The following is a 21,369-nucleotide window of genomic DNA, read 5'->3' on the forward strand; positions in this document are numbered from 1 at the left end:
ATCAGCATGTTGGGCTGTTTCTGCAAGAGTCACTGCAGTCCATCTGTGCATCTCTGGAGGGCCCCCAGTTCTCAGCCCCCTCTCTGAGACCCTTGGGGGTTTGATGGGCTGGGACCTGCAGTCATCCCTGACCCAGGGAGGAAGAAGAGATGTGTGGGGCACAGACCTGCACAGGGAGGGAGACACCACCCAGAGCTTTCAGCACAGCCACCAAGCCCTGCAGTGCTCCCTTCCAGAGGCTCCTGGCCCCAGTGCAGCACCCAGCCCCACTTCAGCTCTGAGGCAGGGCCCTCTGCTTGGCTCAGACACCATGGCAGCAGAGCCTGACCATGCTCTCCCTCTCTGCCTTCTCCTCACCAGGGACTTGACTGACAACCAGCTGGTCACGCTGCCCCTGGATGGTTTGGCTGGACTGACCCATCTGAAGCTCCAAGGAAACCCAGCTCTCTCTGAGCCCTTCACCAAGGAGAGCTTCCCCAAAATGAGGTACTTGGGGTGTTGGCTCTTTCCCTTCTGGTGTGTTTGCTCACAGCACTCAGCTCCTGCTCTCCTTGCTCATCTCGTGCTTTCTCCAGGCTTGCAGCCCCATGGGCTGAGGAAGATCCATCTGCTGCTAGCACATCTCATCTTTAATGTGTTCCATGGGAGAGCAGTGATGTGCTCCCAGGCCACCACCCCCACCCCAAACACACACACACAAGTGGAAAGCGTGGAGCAGGCCCAGCTCAGGGCTCCTCTCAATGGAAAACATGCCCAGAAGCAGAACTACCTAATGACATCCAGGTTTTCTTCCATAAACTCTGCTTGTGTGGCCATGTCTTGTCTGTTATGGATTAATGAGGAGCCTGAAGGAGTCAAACTGATGAAGAAGAGGCTGCAAAAGGCTCAGAGCAGAGTGCTGTGCTGCAGGCTCAGACTTTCCTGGCCCTTCTTGGCTCCTGGGTCTCAGTGTGGCACCTGCCTTTGAGCTTAGGCACCCAGGGTCCAGAGAACACAAATTCCTCCAGATGAAGTCATCTCTTGCTTGGGTGTCCCAGGGAGCTCCCTTCAAGCCAAGAACGCATGAGCTGATGCTCCCACTCATCCAGGATGGGTTCCCAAAGCAGGAATTTCTCCAGTTTCCACACAGGGCTGGGGTCACAGATCACTGCACCAACACAGGGCTTAAAGCTCAGGCCTGAGGAGAAGTGTGGAGCTTTCCCTCCAGGCTGCCTCAGCAGTGGTGCCTGCAGGGCTCTCTCCTTCTGACATTTTTAACTCATAGCTAGGAAATGCTGCATGACTGGTTTCCAAATGGCAGGGTGCTCCAGAAGCTTTTGGAGGGTTTTCCACACCCAAGTTCATACAACAATGGAATGGTGTAGGTTGGACAGAAACATTAAAGCTCACCCAGTCCCACCCCCTGCCATGAGCAGGGACACTTTCCACCATCCCAGGTTGCTCCAAGCCCCATCCAGCCTGGTCTTGGACACTTCCAGGGATGGGGCAGCCACAGATTCTCTGGGCAACCTGTGCCAGGGCCTCCCCACTCTCACAGGGAAGAATTTTTTCCCAATATCCCATCAAACTCTGCCCTTTCCAGTAAGAAATGAGGATTCCTTGTCCTGTCCCTCCAGACCCTTGTCCAAAGTTCCTCTCCAGCTTTCTTCACAGAACCACACAACCAGAGAACCATTAATGTTGGAAAAGACCTCTGAGATCATCGAGTCCAACCTGTGACCAGTGCCCACCTTGTCACCAGCCCAGAGCACTCAGTGCCATCCAGTTGTTCCCTGAACATCTCCTGGGATGGGGACTCCACCACCTCCCTGGGCAGCCCCTCCCAATGTCTAACAAGCCCTTCCTTGAAGAAATTCCTCCTGATTCCAACATGAGCCTCCCCTGGCATAGTTTGAGGCCATTTTCTCTCTCCCTACCATTTAGTGCCCAGAGAAGAGACCAAGCCCCACCTTGTTACAACCACCACTTGTAAGGAGTGATAAGGTCCCTGCTGATGGGGGAGAGCTTTCTTTGCTCCAGGCTGAGCCCCCTCAGCCACTCTCCATATGGTTTACTCTCCAGACCCTTCCCAGCTCCATTTCCCTTTCCTGACTCCAGCCCCTCAATGTCCTCCTTGAAGTGAGGGGTCCAGAACTGGGCACAGGACTGAAGCTGCACCCTCACAAGTGCCAAGCTCCTTTAGGCCCTGGCAGGGGCTCTGAGCTCTCCCTGGAGCCCTCTCTTCTCCAGGTGAGCACCCCCAGCTCTCCCAGCCTGGCTCCAGAGCAGAGGGGCTCCAGCCCCGGAGCAGCTCCTTGGATTCCTCTGGACCTGCTCCAGCAGGCAGTCCCTTGTGCAGGGTGGGTCAAGTTCAGCACTTCCAGGGTGTTTCTCCTCTAAATTAGTTCCATTCATGTCTCTTGAGCTGGTTTGTGTTTGTACCAGAGAAGCTGAGCCTGCAGCAGTGCTTCAGTGAGCCATGCCAGGCAATGGACCCATTAACATTCCCTAAATTTCGGGTACTGCCATTAAGCAGCCTCACTCTTGAGGCATATGTCTGCAGGAGTCATCTGGGAGCAGTTCTTAGCCTTGCTGGGAGGAGCTGCACCTCCCTACCACCTTTCAATAATGGGATCTCATTTGGAGCTTTTAACAGGAAACCAGATTGTATACAGACTTTCCAGACCCTCCCGGGGCTCGGCCAGAAATGTTTGGGAACATAAAACAAAAGCATATTTTTAGAATATAGAGTTTTACCATATTTACTGATCTTGTCAGAGGACCTTAATTGTCTGGAAAACCTAGGGTTCCTTTGCCTTCATCAGCAGTCTCCCTGATTTCCAGCAAAGCCAAAAGTGCAGCTGCTGACAGACAGCCTGGTATTGCATCCAGATGATGCTCAGCTGCTGTTGAATTAACCTTGTAATACAGGCTATAATTAGCAACCATCAATTCAACTTTCAAGTAGAAATCAGACACATTTAAATAAATTGTTTCACGTGGGAGACCTGAGAATTCCCTGCCTGAGCTGGGACTCCTGAAACTGGAGTTTGAAGGTGCCCTCAACAGCAAGCAAGGGGAGCCTTGCTCTAGGGAAGCTTCTCCCCTTGAAGGAAGGAAAGGGTGCCTGGGAAAACATGGCCCTGGGGTAAAAATGGAAGACTTTACATTGCATATTGGAGAGAGGGGCTAGTTTATTCTGAGGAGAACAGCAGAAGGGTTTTAGGAATGTGGTGGTTTAGGAATGGTATTCTCCAATTTAGTATTCCTGCTAAAACCACGCACCACTCTCTCCTCCCCAAGTGGAGGCACAAAAGGCCAAGATCATGGGTTGAGATAAGACCAATTTACTGGAAACAGCAATGAGATAAGACACAAACACTAACAGCAACAATATTAATAACAAAAAGCATAAGAAAAGAAAGTTATTTACATGGAAAGCCCCCAAAAACAAACAAATGCCAGATGGCTCCCCCACCACATTTTCTCCTTTTCCCCTAGCCCCCAGCAATGAGTAAGGTGGTACAGAATAACCTCTGGGTCCTGGCCATGCTCCCTCACACCTACTGCAAAAATTAACCCTATTCTGGCTGGAACCAGGGCAAGGAACTATCTGAGAACTTTAGAGCAGTTTCCAAACCTGTTTTTTGACAACATTCTATTGACTGACAGTGTCTTAAGCACTAAAAGTTGTGCAGAGAGACCATGGGCTGGGTCCACACCCTGTCCTACATGGAGTCCTTCATCAAAGCAAAGTCCCTCTCCACTGTAACCATCACCAGGCAGACCAGCTTTTGTCATGTCAGCAGCACAGGGACCAAAATTGGAACAACACAGAGAATTCAGCCTGGCTCCTGCACAGAAATTCGTGGAGTGTTCCATATTTTTTTTTTACTCAGCACGGTGCTAATAGCACCAACATTGTGGATGTGACCCCTGTAGGGCCCCATTCACTGCAGAGCTGCACATGATGATCCTTGTGGGTCCCTTCCAGCCCAGAACATTTTATGACTCTGTATAGATGATGTGACTCTGCATAGATGAGTTTCATCTTTGAACAACTGAAGGAACCAAGCAAAAAGTGCAAAGCAATGGAGAGTCAGGCCCTGGAGGGGACACACCCTAAAGTTCTGCTTCCCTCTGTGCAGAGTCCTGGAGGTGCCCTACGCCTACCAGTGCTGTGCCTACGGGAGCTGCAGCAGCCTCTTCAGGGTGTCCAGCCAGTGGGAGGCAGAAGACACGGCCCCTGAGGAGGAGGATCCCCACAAGAGGACCTTGGAATTGTTCCCAGGTCACGCTGACAGCCACTGTGAGTAAACAGCCTCCATGGTGATGGGCCCCTGCCATCCTGCCTCTGCAGGGGTGGTGCCACTGTCACAGGTGACACCTGCCTCAGGGAGGGCAGGCTGAGCCCTCTCCAACACAGGTGCCCAATGCTTTGAGCAGGCTTCATTTGGTGACCCTGTGGGAGAAAGAGCAGATCTGGCACATCCAAACCTCCACAAGGGAACCAAAGCTCCTGGCAGCCCCCACACCTTGGGCATGTCTGTGTGTCTGTCAATTTGGCCTTGCTGGCCATGGAGGGAGACTGCTCGAGGCACTGGGAGGTGGCTGAGGCTCCCTGGGACAGCTGGGCTTGGCCATTAGGTTTCTGGGCAATGTGGAGCCTTTGGCAGGACATCAGTCTTTGTTCTTATATCATCTAGAGGAAGGACCCTGGGATTAATCTGAGTAAAAGAATGAACTCAAAGACCAGGAATATCCCTCTGACTGGAGGTAGAGAGAGCTCTTATCTCTCTCTTGGGTGTTAGAGCCAAGGTCAGGGTTAGGTGTGACAACAGGACAGGTTTGGGGAACACAGCACAGGGACTGGCCAGGGCAGTGAAGAAGCAGCTCCATGGCTGAGCAGCACTTTCTGTCCAGGAGTCAATTTATTCTGTGCCCCAAAGTGCAGCTCTGCACAGACTGCTTGAGGCCAGGTCCAGGGGCCAGCAGAGAGTGCAAGGCACCCCTGCACTCCCAGCCCCACAGCACAGCAGCAGCTCCAGCACCAGGCTGGTGTGATCCCTCTGCAAGAGAATCCCAGAATAACACAAAGAAAAACATGAACCCCTTTTCTTCCTCTGTAACTGCTGGAGAGTGCAAACAACATTTCAGAGCACAGCCTGGATGCTGCTTCTGTTTATATATTTGTGTAAATACAGTGCACTTCCAAGGCCTGAGACATCCTGTAGGCAAATCCACATGGTAGCTCAGAGAGGCTGTGCCCCTGCAGAGCCTGACCCTCCTGCTCCCCGGAGCTCTGAGCATCCAGCCCAGCCCCTGCTGTCCTCCCACAGCCTGAGCAGGCAGCCCTGCAGCTGGGGGCACATTCAGACCCAGAGCTGCTGGACACTGCTGTAAGGAAAATTAATCCACAAACACCAGAGGTTTGTGTCCAAAGAGGAGACAGAGGAGCCCTTCTGGCTTTATTCCAATGAAGGGAGAGGCCATGGGGCATTCCCCTGGGATCTCTCACATTTTTGGAGGATGCAGCCTCCTTTTTATCCCAATTTCCAGCCACATTTCCCTTCTCTCTTCCCCCATTGCCTGAGGTACTTGAGAGGTTCAGACTTCCCAAAACACCTGATACCAGAGACTTCCCTCCAGTGTACAACCCTCCCTTTTCATTTTTAATTCTTAAGGAATTTAGGGGTATTTCTTCCCCATTGTTTCTTTCATCTTTCAATGTCTAATTTCATTTATCAGCAAACTTAAAATTTATTTGTAAAAGCAAATCTCTTTTTCCATTCACCAATCAGTGGAACCCTTCCCATTGTTTCTTTTATCTCCCAGAGCTGGTTTTATCCACCAGCAGCCCCACAGCTGGTTTGGAAAGACAAATCTGCCGTTCCTCTCACTGTGTTACGGGCAGGATGACCAAGACACTTTGTGACACAGCCCCAGCCAGAGGGTAGCAAATGTGATTTCCACTGGCATGGTGTGGCTCCAGGAAGCATGGGAGACTTGGTGGTAACAGTGGCCAGACAGTAGAGAGGAGTCATGTTACAGCCATTGCTGCAGGATTCCATTCTGAGCCAGGTCACTTTTTCCATCATTAATGCAGCCCATACTGTAGCAGTCCTAGTGCAGATAGTTGTGGGGTTTGCCCAGCAAATTATGGCATTTGTGGAAAGATCTGGTTTGTGACAAGGGGCCACAGACCTGCTTGTGCTCTGTACCAAAGTCTTTGATGTCCCAAAGGATGCTCTCACCTGGCCCTGTCAGCAGACCAAAACCTGCCCCAGGCTCCCAGGCCTCCAGGCCAGTCCCAGCACCACAGGGGGATGCTGACTGATTCTAAGCTGTGCCAAATGAAGCAATTTGCTGCTCATAAAGACTCCTGTTTTCAGAGTTAAAGCATTGGGTCTGTTTTGAAATATCAAAGCACAGAGATGCAAATGTGAAATGCACAGGAACATCATTCCTTATGATGTGCAGCTTTTGCAGATGACTGTCCAGACCTCCAGCAGCAGGGTCTGCTCTTGATGATATGGGGTTTGTGACATTGCTGTTTTACTGAATTCATCATGGTTTTATTTCTGTTCCCTGTGCTTCCTTTCTGATGACCACTGATGGCATTTGGCTGGGTTATATGAACCTTGTAACACTTCCTCATTAAAGAGGAGAAAAGCTCCCAAACATTCCTTTTATGCAAGAGGGAAAGTGTTCTTCTGAAGAGAAAACACCTCAGGGCTGTGTAGCAGCAGGTCCAGCCAGGCTTGTCAGGGCACTCAGGACGCTGTGGGAGAACTTGTGAGTGGGACAGGGAACATTTCCAGACAGCTCTGTCCTCTCAGCCTTGTGCATTGCTGCCAGTCCCTCCCAAACTGCCCCCAGAACCTCAGGCTGGCCAGTGGAAGGCAGCTTGTCCCAGGCAGCCATGCAGGGACAGGACATGGCTCCCAGCACCCATCCCAGCCCTGCCCTGCCTGGCTGTGGCTCCTACAGCCCCTCCTGCTCCCATCCCATCCCATCCCATCCCAGCCCTGCCCTGCCCTGCCTGGCTGTGGCTCCTACAGCCCCACCTGCTCCCATCCCATCCCATCCCATCCCATCCCATCCCATCCCATCCCATCCCATCCCATCCCATCCCATCCCATCCCATCCCATCCCAGCCCTGCCCTGCCCTGCCCAGCCTGGCTGTGGCTCCTACAGCCCCTCCTGCTCCCATCCCAGCCCCCATCTGGCAGCCAAGCCTAGCCCCAAGGGACCCCCTGACTCCAGACTCAGAGCACAGGTGGTGCCACAGACCCAGGGCCAGATCAGCTCTTCCCCATCCCCCAGGGCCCTGGGAACCCCCCCACACCACCTGAGTGTGTCCATTCTCATCTGAGTAACACCCACCTGGGGCCCAAACTAGAGTGCTCAGTGCACATCTCATCATTCTGTCACCTTGCCAAAATGGACGTTTAAGGTCTCACTTCCTGCACTTTCAGTGTTTGGGATATCACTGAATTCTGGAATGGTTTGGGTTTGGGAAGTACCTTGAAGCTCTTCTCGTTGCCCCCTGCCATGGCAGGGACACCTTCCACTGTCCCAGGTTGCTCCAAGTCCTGTCCAGCCTGGCCTTGGGCACTGCCAGGGATCCAGGGGCAGCCACAGCTGCTCCCCAGCTCTCTTGGCACCCATTTAGACACTGGAAGGTCTCTAAATCCTGGGCCCTTCTCTTCTCAGGCTGGCCAATCCCAACTGTCTCAGCCTCTTTGGATTGCAGCTGGCAGCATTCAGCAGACCCCCCCTGCCCCAAGTCTGCCCTGTGGCTGACCAGGAGCCCAAGGATGGCTCAGGGTCCTGCCACCAGGACAGCCCCCAGCAGCCCCCAATGGTGCTGCAGAGGAGGGCAGGGAAAATGCCCTGGGGCATTTCCATCACCACCCCAGCACCTCCCTTGGGGACCTCTGGTTTGAGGAGGGAAGGGGATGAATTCACTCAAACGTGTTTGCAAAGATGAGCAAAGCTATGGGAAGTGAGGAGGGAGCACAGGTGTGTGGCTGTCCTGGGCAGTGGGACACTGTTCCCCCAGCCCAGCACCTCCAGCAGCTTGGGAAGTCACTAATGAACCTCTGCATCCTCCTGCAAACCCTGCAGGGTCCTTAGAGATCTGCTTCTGCTTCTGTCATTCAAAAAGCTTCTCCAGACCCCAAACAGGATCTGCCCAGGCCTCTTGCAGCCACCTTCACAGCGAGGAGAGGGCAGGTCCCTGCAACCCTGGGGCTGCCCTGGCTGAGACAGGACTGAGCAGGGAACAAGCAGACAGCACTAAGGGGGAAAAGCATTCAGCTCAGCCTTTTCTGTTCTACCCCTTCCCCAGCAATTCTGCTCCTCTTCCTCTCACTTGACTTTTGGTAACGGCAGCTCCTTCCTCATGGAAAGGGCACTACTGGCAAAGAGGGTTTTTCCCATAAGACCTCAGAAAGTGGGGGCACCTCAGCAAAATTTCAATAAATAACAGCTTCTTCAAAATCAATACAGCCAGCCTTGCTAGGACACAGCAGCCATTTTCCTTTCTCCACAGTTCCCAGGCTGGAGAGGGACTGGTTTCTAGCAGAGAGAGGTACATTTTTCACTTTGAATCCCACTGTGCTGACTAAGGATTGCTTTGTAACTCCCAGCAGGCTCAGTAGTCCAGGCAAAACAAGAGATCATCCTTCACTTCAGGGAAATGTTGAACCTGGGCTTAAAAGCAGGCTTTGAGGAGAAAATGGATGGCACAGGTTAGACTTTCCCAAGGGCTGGGTCTCAGCAGAGCACAGAAAGAGCAGGGCTGTGTCTGTTTTATTTGGGTATCGTGACTGCACATCACAGCCTCCGCACTGTGGCTGGAAAAGACACTGGAGATTTATAAGACTATAAAATACAAGGATGAAATATTTTTCCATCCCACTGTGAGGGTTTCCTTGCCAGGCTCCAAACCAGCAGTAATATTTCAATTCTTATACAGACAGATTTTAAAAATGACCTTTTATCCAAAGCTCCCTGAAGCTGAGAAAGCCATGAAGCTTGTCAGGAGGCACTAAAGATAGCACGTTATTTGTCATCATCCTTTAATCAAATAATCCCAGTCACATTTTCAAACACAGGCAGGGAGCCTAGCTCTTGAGAGGCACCACTTCTAAACAGATTAGACACATAAATCCCACTCAGGTCAGTCTTATCTTCAGCACTGTGGAGATTTGCCTTCCTGGCCAGTGTTTAAGCTGCCAGGTGCACACCTGGGCTCCAGCATCAGTCCATTCATCCAAGAGAGCGTTCATCCCACAGCCACAGATCCGCCTCTCTGGCTACCAGGCTGCAGCAAGAACAAAACCACATCCTTTCCCTTTCCTCCCACTGGCAGAAAACCCTCCCAAGAGCTCCACTGGGAGCTGAAGGCGGTGCTGGTGCCACAGCTGGGACGGGGACAGCAGGACAGAGCTGTCCTCACCGTGTCCCAGTGCTGTCAGCCAGCAGGACTTTGGGAACAGGAACAAGGAACAAAGCAGAAAGGAACGTCTGGGATTAGGCTGAGAGGATGCCATTCACCCTGGGACAGCCTGCACTGAACTCACAGCTGAGGGCTCACCCCATTCCCTTCCAGCAGCTCCTTCTCCAGCCAGGGGCTCTGCCTGAGCCTCAGCAAGCCCCAGCCTGGCTCGGGGTGCAGCTGCCAGCATGGCAGAGGTGCTGCTGCAGGGCTGGGCTCTGCAGCCTGGCTGCACAAACCCCACAGCTGCAGAATCTGCAGCCACAGGCAACAGGTCTGCAAATCCCTCAGCAAATCCTGGGAACATCCACGATTAAAAACAGGGCACCACAGTCCCAGGATTTTACAGGGCATAAAATAACACAATAAATGCTGTGTTCCCTTGTCTCTTTGCTGAGGAACTGCTTGGTGGTGGTTGCTGCTGACAAAAAATTTGTGCTACAAGAAGAGGCTGATGGTTCCCTCTGAACAAAGCCCCAAAATCCCTGTTGATGAACAAATTTTGGACAAGGCCTGCCCAGAAAGCTCCCATGGAGAAGCAGCATTTGAAGGCTTTGTGTTCTGTAACCACACAGGCTGGAGGATTTTGTTACTTTTAATAAAGAGTGCTGGGAGGAGGGAACCACAGTCACACAGCTCTGGGATCTGGGGCTCTCACACTTCAAATGTTGGGAGTAACCAAAAAACAGAGGGGTTGGCTACACTGCAACCCACCAAGGTTTACAAGATCTTCTCCCTCTACAGCAGTGACTGCAGGGAACAAACTGCACACCAGCAGCTACTTTGAACTGGCTGGGAAGGTCTGTGTGGAGGACAGGCAGCAGGAAAAGCTCCTGGCCCAGTTAGCTTTGATGGCTCTGCTTGTTCTTATCTGAGCTCCATTTCTGGTTCTTTCCTCCCCAGATGATCTAGATGCAGATGATCTTCAGCTGGACCTTGAGGAATCAAAGCTGCACCCCACAATTCAGTGCACCCCAAGCCCAGGTGAGCAGCCAGGGAAACCCTTTGAACAGAGTTGGGAACCTTTGAACTTCTCTCAATCCCCAGGATCCCCCAGGACCTTTCAGATCAGAAGCCTGATGGGTTTGGCTTAGGCCAAATGGGGGACAGGTGAGGAGTCTCCTTCTCCCCACTGGATGCAGCTGCCCTTCCAGGAGGGGAGGCCCAGGGCAGGATAAGCCTGAGCAGGAGCCCCAGGTACCACCAACTCCTCCATCCACCGACCTGCTGCCCCCAGCTCTGGCTCTGCCCTTTCCCTGCATGACTGACACTTGGCTTTGCCTCAGCCAGCCTGGAATATTGCATGGCAGGCCTTGTCCCTGGTGTCCTGATCATAGCCATGGCACTGCAAACTGCAGGGACACTTTGCTGTTTCCTGAGCAAGGGGGAGCAGGGAGGCACTGGACTGCAATGCTGGTTGGGGCTCGAGGAAGTTGCTTTCTGATTTTGTCTCTGCTCAGAGCTCAGTGGGGTCCTACACAGGCACACCTGGAGGGTGGAGAGGTCTGGTTCCAGCCAGCCTGCTGTGGGACACTGACAGGGAGAGCCTTTCTACCAGTTGTTCCACTGAGTTTGTTGCAAAAGGAGTAAGATTTCAGCTGAGGGCATGTCCTGCTGCCTGGCACTCTGAGCTTCACCTCCTTAAAAATGAAAAAGCTTTCTCCGTTTCCCTTAATTTTTTTGCTCTCTACCACCTAAAACTTCTACCACCCTGATTTTGTTTTTGCTGAGCCACTCACTGAAACATCCCAATCCTTCCCAGAGGATTTTTTTTAACGATTGCCCACTCTCTCTTTCCCCACTTTCTTCTTTTTTCTTTGGCAAACAGCTTCCAGACCAGTCCTCTTTTTACCCCTCCATGACCTTCCCTTACTCACTCCCCCCTCCATCCACTTCTATTCTTTCTTTCTCCTGACATCCTTCCATGTTCTGCTTGCCCAGACCCTTCTGTCCTTTCCCTGCTGCCCCAGCTCCCTCCCTCTCACCCAGACACTTCACCTCCTGGTGCTCATCCCCATTCATGCAGAGTGAATGAAGAGGTGCAGACACCTCTTAGCCACCTTGAGTGCACAGAGAGAGGCTGGCAGTGGCAGAGCAGGATGCAGCATCCTGGCAGATCTGCACACCACCAGCTCCCAGGGGGAGCATGAGGAGGAGCAGGTAATGGCAGAGGGGCCCAAATCCAGGCTGACACCAGGAGTGTTGGGCAGTCTGCAGTCACAACCTTCTTACATTTTAGGAGCACTGATCAGTTTGTTGTTCCTGACATTTCATTTTGACCTCTCCCTGCACCTTCTTCCCACCCTAGACAAGATCTGAGAGGGTGCCAGAGGCAGTCCAGTGTGGGGTCAGGAGCACAGGGGAGAGCCAAGAGGCAGCTGCAGAAGAGGGGGAACAACGTCATGTTTTCCTTGCCAGCCCAAGGCACTCGTGTGGCTGGTGGGGCCAGGAGAGGGCTGGGACTTGGCCACCACTGGTGCCTGCTGGGTGTAACTTTGGGGTTTGTCTTCCAGGTCCCTTCAAGCCCTGTGACCACCTGTTTGAGAGCTGGATCATCCGCCTGGCAGTCTGGGTCATCGTTCTGGTCTCGGTGCTCTGCAACGGGCTGGTCATCCTGGCTGTCTTTGCCTCCCCCAGCTACCTGTCCCCGGTGAAGTTCCTCGTGGGCTCCATCGCTGGGGCCAACCTGCTGACGGGCATCTCCTGCAGCATGCTGGCCCTCGTGGACACCCTCACCTACGGCCACTTTGCCCGCTACGGCGCCCGATGGGAGACGGGTGCGGGCTGCAGGGTGACAGGGTTCCTGTCCGTGCTGGCCTCCCAGGCTGCCATCTTCCTGCTGACCCTGGCTGCTGTGCAGTGCAGCCTCTCAGCCTCCTGCGTGCGGGGCTATGGGAAGTCCCCATCCCTAGGCAAGGTCAAGGCCGCCGCCTGTTGCTGCCTGGTGCTGTCCTCTGTGGCTGCTGTTCTGCCTCTCTTCTCCATTGGGGAATACGGAGCATCCCCTCTCTGCCTCCCATACCCCATCCCAGAGGGGAAACCCAGCACCCTGGGCTTCACCGTGGCCTTGGTGATGACAAACACGCTCTGCTTCCTGACCATCACCGGCACCTACATCCGGCTCTACTGCAACCTGCTGAAGGGGGAGTTCAGCGCTGTCTGGGACTGCGCCATGGTCAAGCATGTGGCCTGGCTGATCTTCACCAACTGCCTCCTCTACTGCCCAGTGGCCTTCCTCACCTTCTCCTCCACCCTCAATCTCTTCCTTATCACCCCAGAGGTCATCAAATCCGTCTTCCTTGTGGTCCTGCCCCTGCCCGCCTGCCTCAACCCCTTGCTCTACCTGCTCTTCAACCCCCACTTCAGAGATGACTTCCGCCTGCTGAGGCAGAAAGGGCAGGACAAGGGCAGCTTCCCCCAGTCCTGCAGGGCTGATGACATGGAGAAAAGCTCCTATGACTCCACCCAGGCTCTGGTGAACTTCTCTGACATCGACCACATGTGTGAGACACCCGATTCCCTGGGAGTGCGCCCCATCCTTGACAGCTACAGCTTCCCCTCCATGACGCTCATCCCCTGCCAGCAAAGGGTGGGCACCAGGGGCAAGGAGAGGGGCTGCTCTGAGCATTGTCCCTGCCTCAATGACAGTGAGGTGCTGATAACTTCAGAGAGCCGGGATCTGTCTGGCAGCAGCCTCCGGATAACCTTCTTCCCCTCCCCACCCACGCCGCCCTACACATCTCACTTATAACCCTCCTGGGAGCAGCCGTGGGAACGGCCCCACAGCCCAACACCAGTGCCCAGGGGCCAGCAAGGTGACACAAACGGCTCCCTGAAAAGCACCAGCATGACCTGTCTACCCTCATCCCCATCACACCTGCCCGGGCAACAGGCACCGCTCTGCCGGCTGCCCCTGGCCTAGAAGGGCTCTGATGGAGCTCCAGACACTCAGGGCTGGCCATGGGAGGAGACAATCCCTGTGTGAGTCTCACTTCTGCTAGGAACAGCCTGGGAGAGAGCTCCACTGGCTCAGGAAGTGGGTCAGGGAAACCTCCTCCTGCCCACCCTGCAGCATCAGCAGCCAGGAGGAGCCTGCAGCAAAGCCAAGCTTGTCTTCCCAAGGCAGAGACCTTTTGGCCAAAGCCATGGCTCTGTGGCAACCCCTGGAAACGGCCACCTGCAATGACATGGCCCCCACAGGAACCCCAGGCCTTGTCCTCTAGGGCTCTCTGCAGGTCCCACACACCCCTGGAAACGGGCTGGTGTCGGTCTCACACCACCAAAAGCAGCGTATCCATGTGTACACCTGAGTTTTGGATGCCTCTACTTTGGGAATCCCCGCTCATTCACTGGGAGCCTCATGGGTTGGACACAACCCTCACTTCCAGCCAAGAGCAGGAGCTGGGGATGCTCAGTCTTTCAATCTGACCCACAGTGTCTCACAAGGGGTCTCTGAAACCCACAGCAGCCAAACCCAAACAGTTCCCAGAAGAGCCCATGTGCTCTGCCTGAGGTCACCCAGCAGCCCTGAGCCAAGGCACCCAAGGGCACAGCAGGCCCCCTCCACCCCTCTTCAAACAGCACAGCACACCTGGGGCACTCCTGTCTGTAGCCACCTGGCTCCTGGTCAGACATGGTGAAAATGGGGTCTGGCTGCTGCCTCATTGCCCCCAGACCTCACTCCTGAAGAGGCTCTTGGTTCTGGGTATGTCCCACACACAGGTGAGCCATTTTTGGGGACTGCATGTGCCTTCTCCTGTTTTAAGGGCAGGCAGCTGGTGTAGCAGGAGGAAACAGGAATCAGCATTGTGGGATGGTGGCATCAGGAGGACACAGGCCGCTGGGAACAGCCTCAAATCCACTCCCTGCAGCTCAGGGATCACCCAAATCCACTGACTCCATCACAAACCCTCCCAGTGCCACCCAGTGCAGCAGGGAGCCCTGCTCAGAGCTCAGGCCTGGGCAAAGCTTTGGTTCTGCTGACGTTACTGCAGCTGTTTGTCACTCATTTCCATGAGACAATAAATGAGCCCTGTTGCTGACCAGTGGCTGGTTTCTGTCCTCTTTCACGTGAGGAGCCCCTTGGTGGCTCCCTTGGCAGCTGCTGTGCCTTGGGTGTTGTCTGCACCGCCCGAGTGAGAGCTGGGAAATTGCGTTGCGTCAATGTGAGCTGGCACCACCCTCCCCACCCCTGCTCTCAGGAGGGAAGAGCCAAATCACCCATCTTTATGCAGCAGAAATGTGGCACCAGGTGCCTCTCCAGGTCCTGTGGACCAGACTCCTGTGAGCTGTACCCTGGGATCTGCTGCTCAGGGCTTTGAGTTCATGACCAGGACAGAGTCTGCGGCATCGAAGTGTAAGGACATCATTTAACAGGGTCTGTGCAGAGCCAGATTCACCAGACAGAACCTGGCTCTGCTTCCCTCCTCTGCACCTCAGGCCTGTGGCCTTATCTCGAGACAAAACACTTGAGAGATACCAAGAAATCAGAGGAACAAGATCCAAGGATTAGAGAAGAGGGTGGGACCCCCAAATTTAGTCATAAAATCCAAAGCTCTGCTACAACCTTCAGGTGGGAATGTGAAAAACATGGCCTGTTGTGAGACCTCTGATATCCTACACATGCTCAAAATCTGTTTTCATGTTTGCCTCATTAACACAGAGCCATTTTCTTCCATGTCCTTAGGGCTGCTCACATGCACAGCTCAGGGAAAGACTCATCCTAGGTCAATTATCAGAAACAAAATGCTCCTTTGGAAGTGGGATCAACCTCCTGGAGCTAGTCCAGAGGAGGGCTACAAAGTTGATTATCGAGATGAAGCATGGGGAAAGGTTGAAAGAATTGAGATTGCTCAGCCTGGAGAAAAGCAGCTCTGGGGTGACCTAATTGGGGCCTTCCAGGACCTGAAGGGAGCCTGCCAAAAAGATGGAGAGAGACTGTTTAGAGGGCCCGGAGTCACAGGACAAGGGGAATGGCTTCAAACTGACAGGGAGGAGGTTTGATTAGATATTGGGAAGGAATTCTTGGCTTGAGGGTGGTAATGCCCTGGCACCGGGTGCCCAGAGCAGCTGTGGCTGCCCCATCCCTGAAAGTGTCCCAGGCCAGGATGGATGGGGCAGTGGAAGGTGTCCCTGCCCCATCCTGTCCCAGCAGCCTGGGGCAGTGGAAGGTGTCCCTGCCATGGCAGGCATGGGGCTGGATGAGCTTTAGGGTCGATTCCCATCCAGGACAATCCTGTGATCCCCAGCACAAACTCAAATTCCCCAGCACATATCCTTACTCCATAAAGAAATCTCGAATCGGAAGACAGCCTAAAATAAACCCCACTGTCACTGACACAAAGAGCATCATTACAAGTCACAGAATAACTGCAACACTCCTGAAACTTGCCTGAAATCCCCTGCCCTGCACTGCTGCTGGGATATCTCCAAGCAGTCACAGAGGTACCCAAATGCACACAGGGCAGAGCTGTCCCCAGCAGAGGGACATGTGAGTTCTCCAAGGGCACTGGGCCATCAGGGGACAGCTCTTCCTCAGGATGGCAGCAGGAGCTGAGCAGCACTGTGGACAAGAGCAGCATGATGCTGCACAGCCACTGTGGCAGAAATGGAGTCCCCAGCAGGTACATGGGGCTCCCAAACTGTCAGAGCTTGTGCACACTCCTGAACATGTCAGGCTGGAGAGGCTGTTGGGGTAGAGGCAACAGCTTCCTTTTGGGATTACACGAGTTACAGCCCTCATCCAAAGGGTCTCTGTACAGTTTCAGCCTGGTAAGTGTCTCAGGTGGTGGCCACTGGTGGGGACAGCAATGGCAAAGTCACAGACACCCTTGGTGGCACTGAAGGCAGAGGACAGGGCGTCAGGCCAAGGCTGGCACAGTCACCTTCCAGGGCTCAGGCTCAGCACTCGGGAACTGGATGAAGGGAGGGAGAGCATCTGAGAGAGCCCAGCCCAGGAAGACCCTGAGATAACGACAGGGTTGATACAGGTGAAAGCACTGCCCTTCCCATGAACTATTTCCCCAGGAAGCTGTGGAAAAGTCCACTGTGGGTCTGCATAAAAGCTCTCTGGGTTGTGGGGGCTCCTTGACCAACAGGGCACTTCCCACACCCTCTTCTCCCAGGTGAAGTACAGGCCAGCAGCCCTGCAGGTCCTGTCTGTGCCAGAGCCCAGCCCAGGCCAGCCAAACTGAGACCCACAGCACCTCACTCATCTCTCAGAGCCTCCACAGCACATGCTGCCCATGGATGTGCTGGCCATAACTTCAGCTCACCCAGCATCCCCCCTGCACCCTTCTTCTGCCTCACTGCCATCTCCAGGCACAAGCCTGGAGGGTGTCCCCAGTGAGCCAAGGACAGGCTGCAGGGCACCTCTGGGGAAGGAGGGACTGAGGGAGCACCAGATCACCCAAAGGCAGACACGCTGCAAAGCACAGGAGCTTTGCCTCACTGCTCAGTGAGGAGCCTTTTCCCATCAAGAGTCCCTTGGCTCCGTCCAGGGAAGCTCAGTTGCCTCTGAAAGCCAGTGCCCATCTCCGGGCAACTCAAGAATTGTCATCCTCAGAGAAAGCTACTTGGAGCACTGCACAGTGCACCAGCCAGGATCCTCTTACCCAGCTCCCATGGGCACAGAGCCCTCCCACACATTGTTGCTGCACAGGGGAATTTAGCTGAGCTCAAGCTGGCTGTGGAGCAGGGATCTGCCCCCTCTGCCCCCTCTGCTCCCCAGGCCACAGCAGCCCCTCAGAGCCCATGGCAGCAAACACAGCCTGAGCTGTGCTCCTTGCAGGGTGGCTAAGGGGAAGGAGGGAGCAAAACCACAGATCACATCCTGTACTCACCAAAGAGGTGCCCAAGAAACAGTGAAAGGTTATGGATCTGCAGATGTGCAGGAAACAGAGAGCAGCACCTTTCCATTTCTGCTGCAGGCCATAAATCCTGAGCATGAGCCCCCTGGACAATGCTCACTGAAGTGCCTTTCCCCACATCTCTAACAGTGTACGCGTCTTTCCACTCCACCAAGCACTAAGTTCAACAATTATTTTTTAAAAATTTAAAAATCAAAGCAATCCTACCCCACTCCATCTCCCTTCCTAGCAGCTGCTGGGCCCTCACTGGTGCCACCCTGCCCACCTTTGGGCAGCTCAGCCCCCTGAGGTACCTGGGGTTACCTGGGCTCTGCAGGCACACATCCCACCTGGATTAGCCAGTGCCACACAAGCAGGACTCAGCTTAGACTGTGTCACCATTTCTGGCCCCAGCACAGGTGTGAAATGACTTCAGCAAGGAGAACCCAGGGAAGTTCTGCTCCCCATCCTCCACCAGCAAGAGCTCATGAGGCTGCTCTTCTGCCTCCCCTCTGCTCTGGTCAGGTGAGACCCCACCTGCAGCTGCCTCCACCTCTTGGGCCACCAGCACAAGGCAGATGTGGAGCTGGGGAAGCAGCTTCAGAGGAGGCCACGGAGCTGCTCCAGGGCTGGAGCCCCTCTGCTCTGGGGCCAGGCCAGGAGAGCTGGGGGGGCTCACCTGGAGAAGAAAAGGCTCCAGGGAGAGCTCAGAGCCCCTGCCAGGGCCTGAAGGAGCTCCAGGAGAGGAGGAGAAGGACTTTCAACAAGGATCTTGAGTAGCAGGACAAGGGGAATGGCTCCCAGAGGGCAGGGATAGGTGGGATATTGGGAAGGAGTTGTTCCCTGGCAGGGTGGGCAGGCCCTGGCACAGAGCCCAGAGAAGCTGGGGCTGCCCCTGGATCCCTGGAAGAGTCCAAGGCCAGGCTGGACAGGGCTTGGAGCAGCCTGGGCTAGTGGAAGGTGTCCCTGCCATGGCAGGAGGTGGAATAAGTTGAGTTTTAAGGTCCTTTCTGACCCAAATCATTCATATTCCATGATTTTAAGTTGAGCAAGGCTGGGAGTCCCAATGTGATAATGCCACAGTTCTGAGCTGATGGGGACACACTGCAACAGCCCAAGTGGCAGGAGGGCCCTGAGGTGCTGGGACAAGCTGAACAAGAAGGAGGCTGAGGCCATGTGGGCTGCATTTTGGCTGAGGAGCAGCATTGGGGTGGCAGGGTGACAGACACAACTGCTCTGGAAGCCATTGTCAGGGCTGGGCACCTTTGAGGTTTCCCCTGCACGTCAGCAAGGCGCTGCCAGGACACCCTGAGGGGGACATGGCGTGTGTGGGGAGGATTTTGGCCCTGAGGGAGCCGGAAGCATTGTGTAGCAGGACAATGTGGAGGCACGCTCAGATGTCCGCTCTCCCCTCGTCCAGCCCTCCTGCCTGGAGACGTGCAGCTCCTCTGAAACAAAGCCAGCAGAGCAGGCACCCCACGGTATTGTTTTTCAATCTCATTGTTTTTCACACCAACATTGGGATTTCTGTAAGTCTGGGCCGTGGTTGGGAACGTTTGGGGTGGCAGCATGGCCGTGGCCACGGGCATGCGAGAGATGAGGAAAAAACTGCATGGGGTGGCAGTGCCTGGTACTGGCCTCCTTGGGCCAGAGGAAAACAGACATTTTGGAGAATGCAAGCCCATCTTCAAGACTGGGGTGGACCACACATCAGGTCTGGCAGGTGACCTCAGCAGTTGCAGGTGATACCTGAGCTACCAGCTACCTTGTTCCTGCTCTCCAGTGACACAAAACCACGTTCACTTTCTCAGACAACCTCTTCCATTACTGTCCCAGGCCTGATGACAACTTCCAGACTCTTGTTCACACAAAACTTGCTGGTTTGAACTCCTAGAAGCAAAACTGAGGCATTTCATCTCAGCTTTTTATGTGTGAATATTTTGTTAGCTGTAATTCCTGCTGGGATCTTTTCCCCACCATCCAGACCCAACTTTTCTCCATATGGACACTGTGCTCCCAGCCCCGAATCCCCACACACCTCTTCCTTCCATCCCAGACCCAGGAAAGGGCTGCTGGTTGGTGTAGTCCAGAGCAGAAGCATCACAAGGATCAAATATATCAGCTTTTGTTCTCCAAGTGAAAGGCACTGTGATCTTCAATCTGTACTGCCCGGGGTGGAGGCTACCCTTGTATCTGCTCCACTCCATGGCCTCTGTCAGAGTTCCAAGGTGAAACAGTCAAAGATGGGCAGACTGGCACAGGAAAAAACGAGATCTGGTGGATGTTCTCACAGAGGGCTCAGCTACAAATGACACAGGGTTGGACCCAAAGAGAGCTGCGAGCCAGGGAAGGGCATGGAGCGAGAACCTCGTGGTGTCCTGTGCTGGGTAAGGCCACATGGCCCTGCTGCAGCCAAGAGCTGGCTCTCCCAGAGCCTTCAGTAAGTGGGGACACCAGGGCTAAAGCCACACATCCATCTGAAATCTGCCTTGCTTCAGCTGGATGTTTCCCATAGGCAGAGGAGGTGGAGGCACCACTTTGAGAGGTGATAGCCAGGAGCATGGTGCAGAGGAAGCAGGACTGGAAGGCACTAAAGGGTTAACAGTCTGCTCTGATTCCTCTGGCCAGTACACTCACCTGTTCTGGGAAGGAATCTGTTGGGAAGCAGAAGTATTCCTGGAAATATTCTGCTCAGAGATTTCTTAGACCTTGGATGAAAGCAAAGTGTGTGAAAGCTCTCTCCATCTGAGATCCCAGGCATACAGCAAACTCCAGGCCTTGCATCTTCTCTTCAGATGTATTGAGGATGACATTGTACATACAATTGTCAAGTGGACACTTAGGAAAAATCACAGGAAAAGCTGAGCTCCCAGTGTGAAAAGCCAACCTGGAAAATTGCAAAAAGCTCCAGCTTCCTGAATGCCTCAGAAGTGGAGTAACTTCCCTGCAGCTGTGAGGAAGAAGAAAACTCAAATACTGGTCAGTCACAAACTAAGTCAAACATCTCAACCTCTTCTGTGACCAACCCCGCTCCCAAGACATACAGGCTGAAAGAATTAAGGTTTGTGTGGGGAAGGGCAATGGGTAATGGTCACAATTCCTGTCCTAAAGGGCTCCCAGGGCACAGGTGTCAGCAGTACACAGTGCTTAAGGATGCTGAGAGATGTTTTCTGAAGCACTCTGGCATCTATTTATGAATGGAAACAGATGCCCAGGATCATCTGACTGCTTGTAAAGCCTCAGTGTGCAGCGAGGGATGGGGGGAGCTGGGGATGCTGCAGCTGCCTCTTCTCTTCCCCAGATATTCACTGTGATTGCCCTTTCTGCAGCTCCTCAAGGAATCCAGCAGCAGTGCTCACTCAGGAGTGAGCTTCCTTTGGCCCCCCAGGACCACAGGTGTGTGTGAAAGCACAGACAGCAACCCAGAGAGAGTGAGGACACTCTGCCCTTTGGATGTTGCTGCAGGTGGGTGCAGCAGGAGCTGCACATTCAGGACATGGGTCAAATCTGTAGAGGCAGCCAGTTGGGGGTCTGACAGCTCGACCTGGACACCCCAACCTTCCCAGAGAGAGGTCCCACAACTTTCTAGGGCTCTCAGGCAGTCCTTCAGCCACAGGGTAACCTCAGCAAGGGGCAGCCAGCTCAGCTCTGAGCAGGGATTTCAGCTCTGCCTGGCAAGGTGTCCCCAGGCCAACACAGGGACAAAGAGAAGGAGCACCCTGTGGTTATTCCAGAGAGTTCCTATATTCCAGCCCCCTGCAAAGGAGCCAGGGACAACAGCTCCCTGCTGAACTGATCAGAAACTGGGGTTTTATGGGGGAAATCAGGGGTGGTACAAAGGGGATAAACCAGTCAGTGCCAACAAATCTACATGGGGTTCCAAAGCATGCTGGGAACTCACCATGACCACAGGGATTTCTCAGTCCAGGAGAGTTTGAGATGATCTTATCAGAGCCCATTCAAAGGATGCCTCTCCAAGGGAGAGAGCTGTTGTGCCCATCTGTCTCCACAATATCCATCTCCCCCGTGCCACAGTGA

General features: G+C 54.0%; 1 protein-coding gene across 1 annotated transcript in view; it reads left to right on the plus strand.

The window, feature by feature from the left end:
- Positions 1 to 14,403, plus strand: part of LGR6 (leucine rich repeat containing G protein-coupled receptor 6) — a 163,247-nt gene extending 148,844 nt beyond the window's left edge. The window contains exons 15-18 of the mRNA XM_084220828.1: positions 361 to 486; positions 4,128 to 4,288; positions 10,388 to 10,468; positions 11,998 to 14,403. Of these exons, the coding sequence (XP_084076954.1) occupies positions 361 to 486; positions 4,128 to 4,288; positions 10,388 to 10,468; positions 11,998 to 13,235 (1,606 nt within the window). The 3' untranslated portion in view covers positions 13,236 to 14,403. The remainder of the gene's footprint in view (positions 1 to 360; positions 487 to 4,127; positions 4,289 to 10,387; positions 10,469 to 11,997) is intronic.
- The last annotated feature ends 6,966 nt before the right edge of the window (positions 14,404 to 21,369 follow it).

The sequence above is a fragment of the Fringilla coelebs genome, assembly GCF_963513975.1.
Source record: "Fringilla coelebs genome assembly, chromosome: 23".
In the NCBI taxonomy this organism is placed as follows: Eukaryota; Metazoa; Chordata; class Aves; order Passeriformes; family Fringillidae; genus Fringilla; species Fringilla coelebs.